This window comes from Pan troglodytes, chromosome 9, assembly GCF_028858775.2.
Source record: "Pan troglodytes isolate AG18354 chromosome 9, NHGRI_mPanTro3-v2.0_pri, whole genome shotgun sequence".
NCBI lineage: Eukaryota > Metazoa > Chordata > Mammalia > Primates > Hominidae > Pan > Pan troglodytes.
The window spans coordinates 77,682,127-77,692,375 of record NC_072407.2 but is presented as its reverse complement, the minus strand read 5'-3'; the positions used below and the strand labels follow the sequence as shown (position 1 = coordinate 77,692,375).

At 45.9% G+C, this 10,249-nt stretch overlaps 1 protein-coding gene across 4 annotated transcripts in view; it reads left to right on the top strand.

Annotated features, from left to right (window-relative positions):
* The first annotated feature begins 260 nt into the window (after positions 1-260).
* MAP6 (microtubule associated protein 6) overlaps positions 261-10,249 on the top strand; it is an 83,996-nt gene continuing 74,007 nt past the window's right edge. For all 4 annotated transcript variants that reach the window (XR_002938513.3, XR_010147616.1, XM_508647.9 and 1 more), the window contains exon 1: positions 261-3,775. Coding sequence is in view for 2 of the 4 variants with exons in the window: in XM_508647.9 (XP_508647.1) it covers positions 2,865-3,775 (911 nt within the window). In the remaining 2 variants the exon portion in view is untranslated. The remainder of the gene's footprint in view (positions 3,776-10,249) is intronic.

Sequence of the window (10,249 nt, the reverse complement as noted above, 5' to 3'; positions counted from 1 at the left end):
GAGCTATAATCCATATGTGTCCTATAGTCCTCAAGGCACAAAGTAGGCATCAGGAGACTAGACTTGTTAAATGAAAGAAGGATAAACTATCAGTGATTCTCAGAATAGACATCCTCCCTCCAATTTTTAGCCTTTTTTAAACCTTTGGAATTCACTATTGGAAATGCATCAGCCAAATCCCAGGGAGTTCTGCAGGGGTGAGAGGAGGAAATGTACGATCAGATTATGTTCTTTATAAAAATATATCTCCTAACGACTGGAAAACAGCACCAGACATTATTTTATTTATGGAACTCAAATCAAATCACCAAGAGGCAAAGACCTAAGTAGGAGGAAGTTCAGTAGATAATTGACTAATCAGAGCTGTCTTCTCATCCTATTTGATTCTAGGATTAAAGAAAATCTGTGTTGTGCAACCCATTTATAATCTAAACACATACCTGACTTTCTCTCCCTGAAACACCAATGCTCCCAGCTTAACTGATACTGAAAACTCTGCCTATATTGGAGGGGAAAAGAGCTGAAGTCCAGTGGATGTAGCTAGTGGAGGAGTGCAGGAGACATAAATGGAGAGATAGCAAAGACAGAACAAAAGTTACTTGGAGGAACAAGAAGTCTCCTGGAGAAGGTGTCCAAGTGGCTTCTTAGGACACTCCACTTATGGGTCTTCTGGGTGGGCCTTTTGGATACTAATAGCTACCATTTATTGAGCCATTGCCATATGCCAGATGTTGTGGTAAGCATTTTTAGTGCATTATCTCATTTTAATTCTCAGAACAACCTTGCAAGTTCAGTATTGGTACCCCCATTCATAGATGAAACTGAAGGTCAGAAGATTGCAGTGATTTGCCCACTGCCATACAGTTAAGAGCTACAAAAGCCAGGATTTGAATCTCTGCAGATTAGATTTGACTCAAAGCTTCTGCCCTGGGTCCTTAGCTATCCTCACAAAACCACTTTTTTTTTCTTTTTGAGATGGAGTTTTGCTCTTGTCACCCAGGCTGGAGTGCAATGGCACTATCTCGGCTCACTGCAACCTCCACCTCCTAGGTTCAAGCGATTCTCCTGCCTCAGCCTCCTGAGTAGCTGGGATTACAGGCACGCACCACCACGCCCAGCTAATTTTTGTATTTTTAGTAGAGACAGGGTTTCACCATGTTGGCCAGGGTGGTCTTGAACTCCCAACCTCAGGTGATCCACCGGCCTCAGCTTACCAAAGTGCTGGGATTACAAGTGTGAGCCACGACGCCCGGCCCACAAAACCATTTTTGAGGCAGCTAGTATTTCCTCCATTCTACAGATGAGGAGACTGAAACCCAGGGATGACTCAACTTGCCCAAGTGGCACAGAGAGTAGCAGAGCCAAACCAGGTCTTTCGGACTTCAAAATCTCTTCTGCTTTGAAGATAGAAGAAGAGCAACGGCGAGGAGTGAGAACGTGCCAGAAGGCCCCTGCAGGCCAGGCACTGCCCTTTCCTAGGGCACAGGTCCTACCTACTCCCAACCTCCACAATTAAGCCACTTTCCAGAATTTTCTTTTCTCTACCTCTGCCCCAGTGTGGCACCTGAACTGAACAGGGACTGGGCGGTTCTTGGGGGAGTCTAAAACATACCTTCGCAAAGATTCCCTAGGAAAGGAACATCCAGGGCACCACCAGCCCTGGTGCTCCCATTCCGACACATCTGAGCAAGGCCTGTGCGTAAGACTGGCAAGTGCTTGAACCAGGAGGCAACCAAACTGGGCTCAAACACAGCCCGCAGGTTTTGACCAATACCAGCAGCTCCCCTTTTCAAAGCATCTATTCTGGGACAGACATTTCACTAGGAGTTTCCTCCATGTTTTAAAATTTAATAGCCCCCCCCCCCCCCATGATTGGCCCTATTTTACAAAAGAGGAGCCTCCGACTCCTGGGGATGAAGCGACAAGCACAAGGACAGAAAGTCCTCACGAGCTTGGGACTTGAACCCACTACGTCCCCAGATTCTGCTGTTGCCCGGGAGTAGAGGAGGGAGGAGCTGCCAGGGCGGAGGGAGGTGGGGAGAGAAGGCAAGCTCCCAGCAGCGCAAGCTGACGACAGCAGGTGTTTTTGTTTTGTTTTGTTTTGTTTTGTTCTGCAGCACTCTTTCAGTCAGCATCGTTCCTGGATTTTTTTCTCCCTGCTGAGCAGCATAAAAGGGTGGGGCCGCTTCCCTGCAGCAGAGGCAGAGGCGGCGGCGGCAGCGGCTGCAGCATCATTCGCGGGCAGCGGCGGAGACCGAGAGCTGCAGAAAAGGGTGGGGTCGCTTCCCAGGAGAAGAGGCGGTGGCGGCGGCGGCTGCGGCATCCTCGCGGGCAGCGGCAGAGGCAGCAATGCTCGGTCTCCGCTGGAGGTGATGGCCTCCCAGCCCTGCTAGGTGGCCGGCTGCACTAGGACGCCGGCAGGAAGGAGACTCGAGCCCAGTCCGCGGACCCTGCGGCCACACCGCCCGGCCCCTCCTCTGCGCCATGGCTTAAGCCTGTAGCCACCTCTCCTCACGTCGCCTCGCTCGACCGAGGTCTGTGCGCCGCCGCAGCCGCAGGGAGGGGCGCGTCCCAGGCACCCTTGCCGGGGACTCGGGAACGCCGTGCGTCTCACCCTTCGGCGCCCGCAGCAGACTGCGCTCCCAAAGGCGTTTGCGACCGGTAATCGAGGGACTCTACAGACTCTCTTAGGACAGCTCTCCCCGGGTGCTCGCTGAGGGAGGAGGGCGAACTAGCTCCGGCTGATCGGGGGTAGAAAACGGTGGGAACCACATTGGCCGGTCAGGATCGGAGGCTGAAGGAAGATTAGAGACTTGCTTTAGAACCACAAGAAGAAAGAGGAGGCCGGCTTTTCAGCTAGCATCATGGCGTGGCCGTGCATCACGAGGGCCTGCTGCATCGCCCGCTTCTGGAACCAGTTGGACAAAGCGGACATCGCTGTGCCGCTGGTTTTCACCAAGTACTCGGAGGCCACCGAGCACCCGGGCGCCCCGCCGCAGCCACCGCCGCCGCAGCAGCAGCAGCAGGCGCAGCCGGCGCTCGCGCCCCCCTCGGCGCGCGCGGTTGCCATAGAGACGCAGCCAGCCCAGGGCGAGTTGGATGCAGTTGCCCGGGCAACGGGGCCAGCGCCTGGGCCTACCGGCGAGCGCGAGCCGGCGGCGGGCCCCGGCCGGAGCGGGCCGGGCCCGGGCCTGGGCTCCGGCTCCACCTCCGGCCCCGCGGACTCGGTGATGCGGCAGGACTACCGAGCCTGGAAGGTGCAGCGGCCCGAGCCCAGCTGCCGGCCGCGCAGCGAATACCAGCCCTCCGACGCTCCCTTCGAGCGCGAGACCCAGTACCAGAAGGACTTCCGCGCCTGGCCGCTGCCGCGCCGCGGAGACCACCCGTGGATCCCCAAGCCCGTGCAGATCTCTGCGGCCTCCCAGGCGTCGGCGCCCATTCTCGGGGCGCCCAAGCGCCGGCCGCAGAGCCAGGAGCGCTGGCCAGTGCAGGCCGCCGCTGAGGCCCGGGAGCAGGAGGCGGCCCCCGGCGGAGCGGGTGGCCTGGCGGCCGGAAAGGCGTCCGGGGCGGACGAGCGCGACACGCGCAGGAAGGCCGGGCCTGCCTGGATGGTGCGCCGCGCCGAGGGCCTGGGGCACGAGCAGACGACGCTGCCCGCGGCCCAGGCCCAGGTCCAGGCCACCGGCTCCGAGGCTGGCAGGGGGCGCGCCGCGGCGGACGCCCTCAACCGGCAAATCCGCGAGGAGGTGGCGAGTGCAGTGAGCAGCTCCTACAGGTGAGACGCGGCCGCTGCTAGCGCGGGGGAGTCACCACGCAGACCCTCCCCGCGGGCTGCCCGGGGCCCAGGATCCCCAGCGCAGGCCTAGCGTGCAGCCTCCCTCCAGTCCCAGGCCACACCCTCTCCCCAGCCGCCTCCCAGGCCACCTCCCGTCGAAGCCTTCTCTTCTGCCCTGTCCCATGCGCAAGCTGTTAGTATATTCCATCTCAGCCTGCCTGGCTCTTTCACTTTACCGCTGTAGCCCTTTTCTCCATCCCTCCCACCTCAGATCCCTGCCTTCCCACAGAGATCCTTTGCAATGTCAGCAGAGGCTGTGCTTCCGTTGTGCCCCCATCCAGCTCACCTGCGTTAGCCTGGATGTTGCCCTTTGCAGAGTCCCCATTCTTCCAGAAGAAGAATTATTTCCAAGTGGCCTCTCGCCCTCCTCCCTAGCCCAGTTCCCTTGGCCCTTCATTCTTTCCTCCCTTTCTCAGTCTCTGGGCAACACCCAAGCACCATACCTTTTTCTAGATTACCCACAGGATCTTTACAAATTACCCCCCACCTTCCACCCTGAAGTCATTGCCCTTCTACCTCTCCCTAGCTGTGACATATTGGGCAAGTTTCCTAACCTTTCTGGGCCTCAGGTTCTTATCTGTAAGATGTAATTGGTAATAGACATCTCTTAGGATTGTTCACACTTTTATTGATTTAATATTAAACATTTTATTTTTATTTAGTTAATATTAAATATTCAACATATTTTTGAGTGCCTACTGTATGCCAAGCAGTGTGCTGGACATTGTGAGGATTAAATGAGATAATCAGGAGAACAGCTCGTGCCTAGCACATAGTGGTAATTAGTACATCTTGGTTCCATTCCTACCTTCCACATGATACCTTATGATCCTACTTCCTAGGTGCGTCCAGCCTTCTCTGCTATTGAGGCATCTTCTTTCTCTCTCCTTTCCCTACATGTTCTCCAGATGTCTCTCATTCTCTTGCCACCAAAAACCCCTTTCTCCAGCACACTCAATTCCTTGCAAATGAATGCTTTCAAGCATGAAAATCTCTCTCTCTCTTTCCTTCTAGAATTTTCCCTCTGCTGCAGCTTCAGCCATTCCAGTCTGCTTTCTTGCCCTTCATCCATCCAGTATATATTTCTGAAGGCTTAGCTTTCAATTCTCCCCTTATGTTTCAACCAACATCAATTAGCTAACAGAACACAGTTGACTCTGGACATGCAACATTGCATTTGGGGTCTCTCGGGGAAGATGTGTATGAAAGTAATTGAGCTAGAGGTGTTCAAAATGCAGCTTATGGGGTCCTTTATCAATGCCACAGCTTTCTGCTGCCTCCTTCCTGCAAGAGGGTGTGGGGGGCGGGGAGGACTAGAGAGTTAGTCCTTTGCCAAGACTCTGTATATAGCCTCATGTTAGACTAATATCCTTCTCCAGTGAACATTACCAATACTCTCTCATAGGCTGAGGAAAGAATAGCATATCCAGACATCCTTCATGTTAAGAGAAAATCTGTCCCCCAACTCCTACCCCTGCATTTCTCATCTTCCTGAATTCCACCTCCCACTTGCATCTCTCTCTTGGTTTATTGCTATCACAACAACCACACTGGGAACCCAGGAGTACAGCACTTCCTTTGAGCTCTTGGTCAAACAAGGACATAAATCCTTTTCCTTGAATAGCCATGAGATGGTAGAATGTTCACGATGTTTTTATGCTGCTACCAAGCGGGGAGCAAAAGAAAAGAGGGGAAACAAATAAGCAGGAGACATAAAAAACAAAGGCAGGATGTAGTTTTCTAGTTCTGCTGTGGCTTGCTTGCTTCAAGACCCTACTTCATTTCTTGATCTTCCTACCCTGAGAAGCCCACGTCTGGCCCAACATCATAGATTACTGGCTTGGCCTCTTCATCTTCCCACTCTCATTCTAGCACCCTGTGGCAGGTGGAACCTTACTACCCACTAGCAGGAGCTGTCTCTTCTCACCACCATGCAGTCAATGCCAATCAAGAGAGATTCCAGATTCTTAAGCCTCCTTGGGTGATCCTACTCAGTTTATGATTTCAAGTTGGCAGGACTTGCTTTGTTTATGGATGAGTGGCCTGTCAGTCAAGGAATGACCACATCCTTTGGATATAACGCACTCCAGATTTGGGGTTGTACCTTGTTCCATATAGCCTTTTTCCTCAAAACAACAGCTTAGCTGTGCAGTAAGCATGTCGTGCTTCACATGCCATGCTTCACATTACACACATACTGGAAATGACTGGATTTGGTGGGGGAAGGCTATGCCCTCGGAGCTGGTGAGAATGATTATTTTTATGCATCTATCAATTCTATTAACCTGTCAAAAAAATCTTTGAACACCTCAAAAATTTTTTTAAATTTAGGTCTTTTGTAAAATTTAATTATACCTATGACTTTCGGGCCAGGAGTACTATTTTGCTATATAATCAAAAGGGTTTTGAAATATTAAGGGAATGATTATTGCTAAGAAGCATCAATTTCTTTAATGAACAATTTAAGTGCATGACAAATTTGATGTGAAATTTAATGGGTTTTTTTTTGTTCCAGAATAAAAATTAACAAATAATTGAGAAATTCACTTTGATTGAAAGTAGATATAAAGAAATAAGCTATTCAATACATTAAATACACTGTAAAGAAAAAATGGTTGGCAATTATAAGCTTATCTAGAACATTGATTTTCCTTCCCTATTGTCTCACATTCTTTTCCTTGCTATGATTCTAGGATATCTTCTGAATTTAAGTAAGTACCATGTCCACTGACATAAGATGGGCCTTATGTTGCCTTAGAAGGCTTAGAAGCCAAGCTGTGCTCCACTTCAATGATAATTTGATTTACAAACCTTTTTCTTCTGCCATTCTACATAAATTATGGTGTATTCACACCATGGTGACTGGTTCATCTCATGGACTTTACAAATGACACCTGCCACATGACATCAATGTGAACAGTCTGCTTAAACAGAAAGGGACACACAGTCCATCATGTAAAATATACATTCAAAATTCAGAATCATATACATGCTCATTGTTTTACTTTACAATTTACAGTCATAAATAACATTAGATACCCTTTGACATTATGGTTTTGAGAAACCTTCCCTATTCAATAGCTCATCTAATTCCCAATCCATTCATATCAGCCTGAGATTTTTGCATTCAAGTAGTATCCAAGATAGCTTTAGGATTATTCACAAACATGAGTTTGATTAATTTTTAATACATTCATTTTACATAGATGATTTTGTAAAACTGAGAAGCATGTCTTTATTACCATTTTTAATGTTAAGGATGGATTTCACTGGGAAGCCATTTGTGACTTTAGACCTGACGTTCTCAATTAGAAAATAGATGAGTCATAAGGAGGGGATTAAAATTCCTCTCCCAGTCAACCCCATTGCCCTGGCCATCAGATAATAGGGGTAGATAGGGTAGCAGCTGCTCCCTATAGAAATGCTAATGAGAAACTTTTCCTAGAAGAAACCAGCTGAGGCACCAGGAGGTAGAATTAATAAACCAGGGTGAAATACTTGAAAAATAAGAGCAGTAACAAGGAAGTTAGAAAGAAAAGGAGCCTTTAATGTCTGCCCTCCAGCCTTGTATGAAGGTTACAGGAAGACCCATCTGACTTAGTTTATGCTGTGCAGAACTGCCCCATTCCCTAACTGCCCATTTCCCTAATTTCCTCTTGGGTCAATCCCAGCAATGCCTCGAGGCCAATCTTGGATACTGAGTCTACAGCGATGCCTTCCTAGAGCCAGCCATTCTGAATCAATTGTTCTTCTATTCCCTTTTTACTTTCTGAACCCTTATCATTGTCTGCTTGATTGTAAAATACTCTTTTCCATGTCTGTCTCCCCCACCACGTCATGAACACCTGAAGAGAAGGCTGTATTTTGTTCACTCTGTACCTCTCACAGCCTAGGTGCCATATAGATTTGTTGAATCTAATGGACTTTTTAGGGCTTGTTGAAAATTTTATTTTTCTACATATTGATAGAGTCAATTTCATTTCGTTGAATTTTTTTCAGAAAATGATCACCAAGCCCCTGCCATGTACCAGACAAGGAGCTGGGAATACCAAATAAATGAGTCATAATTTTAATGTAAGAAAATTGTGTCTTCCTCAATCAAGTTAAAGTCCAAATCCTGGTCAAGCGCGGTGGCTCACGCCTGTAATCCCAGCACATCAGGAGGCCGAGGCGGGCAGATCACGAGGTCAGGAGTTTGAGACAAGCCTGACCAACATGGTGAAACCCCGTTTCTAAAAATACAAAAAATTGTACTAAAAATACAAAAAATTAGCCGGGCGTGGTGGGGTGCGCCTGTAATCCCAGCTACTCAGGAGGCTGAGGCAGGAGAATTTCTTGAACCTGGGAGCCGGAGGTTGCAGTGAGCCAAGATCGTGCCACTGTCCTCCAGCCTGGGCGACAGAGTGAGAGTCCATCTCAAAAAAAAAAAAAAAAAAAAAGTACAAATCCTACCAGGTTAGCACTAGAAGTAAATGTTCAAACGGAGAAGGGCAGCAAACTTTACAGACCTGACTCTACATGGACCTTCACCTAGGGCAGCAGTCCTCAACCTTGGCTACACATTGGAATCAGTGGAGAACTTTCAAAAGACTGATGCATAGGTGCCTTGCCTAGAAAATCTGATTTCATTGGTCTGGGGTGTAGCCTGGGCAACCAAGTTTTTAAAAACTATTTCAAGTGATTCTAATGTGCAACTCACGTTATGATCTACTTTTATAAGGCATCATTCTCAAAATTTAGTACACAAAAGAATCACCTGGAGAGCTTTCTGAAATGCAGATTCCTGAGCCACATCCTCATACATTCTAATTCAACGGGCTTAAAATGGAGCCTAAGTATCTAATTTTTAGCAAGCACTCTAGATAATTTTAATGCAGATGAATGCAAGCTTTACTTGGGAAAAAATTACTTGGTGAGGTTTGCCATCTTTAAGCTATTGAGTTTTCCCACATGCAGACATGGCAAAGGTTGCCATTTATTTAAGTCTTTTATGTGCTTCTCTTATATTTTGTAATTTTCTCCACAAAATCACATACACATATATACTCATATATATGCACATATGTACAGTTTTAAAGTTTTATTTCTGTATTTAAATTGTTAATAATCTAACTAGATTTTATCTTTATGAATGGAGTGAGGTAAGTATTGAATTTTTCCCTATATGGAAAGTCATTTATCCTTACACTGTTTTCTAAAGCTTTGCTTTTCCCCGCTAACTTATGATATCTCCTGTATCACATAAGGGTCACATATCTTTAGATATTATATCTGGGTTCTCTGTTCTATTCCATCAGTCTGAGCTAATACTACATTATCTTATTTTATTTTATTCTGAGCTAGCTTTTAATTATTGTTCCTATCGTGAAGAGTTCATTACCTTTTCTAATTTATTATTGCCCATATGCATTAATTTTTGTATGTTAATCTTGTATTCAGGAAACTTATCACACTCTCTAATTAGTTTTGTTTGTAGACTTTCCTGGATTGTCTGTGGAGATAATGTATGTTTTTAGCAAATAACAATTTATTATCTTCCTTTCCAAGATTTATATATCTTGTTTTTTTGTGTGTGTTGCTCTGTTGGTTAGGACATCTGGTATGGTTTCAAATAGTAGGTGATAACAAACATCCTTGCCTTGGGATGTGGGAAAGTTTCTAAAGTTTTATCATTAAGTATGAGGTTTGCTTTATGTTTTTATAAGATAAGGTTAAGAAATTTCTATTTATCTTAGTTTGCTAGGGGTTTCTAAAAATTAGTTTGGCTGTTGAATCTTATTGAATGCTTTTTCTCTTATTGAAGGCTCAGCATCAGCTGAGATGATCTGTGATTTTTCTTTTTTAATCTGTTAATAGATTTTTTTCTCATATTGAACCATCTTTGCATTTCTGGGATAAATCTTGTTTAGATAAAAATATATTTTATTATGCTGAATTTGGTTTGCTATTTTTTATCTGAAATGCTTGCGTATATATTCATAAATAAGATTGGCCTATAATTTTTCCTTTTTTATATTAGTCTTATGTACTGTTGGAATCAAGGTTATACCTATAAAATTAAATGGATAGATTCCCCTCCTTTTTAGTTATTTGAAAAAGTTTATATAAGAAGGGCTCCTCCTCAAATATCTGATAAAATTCTCCTGTAAAACTTGCTGGACCTGTTGTCTTTTTCATGGATTTTTTTTAAACTGTCAATTTGATGTCTTTAATACTGATTCACTTATTCAGGTGTTATATTTCTTCTTGAGCCAATGTTGATAATTTTTTTCTGGAAAAATGTACATTTCTTCTAATTTTATAATTTATTGACATAAAATTGATCATAGCATTATCTTGTGGATTTAAAAATAATCTCTACTTACCTGTAGTTATGTCTCCTTTTTCATACCTAATATTTATTTGTACCTTCTC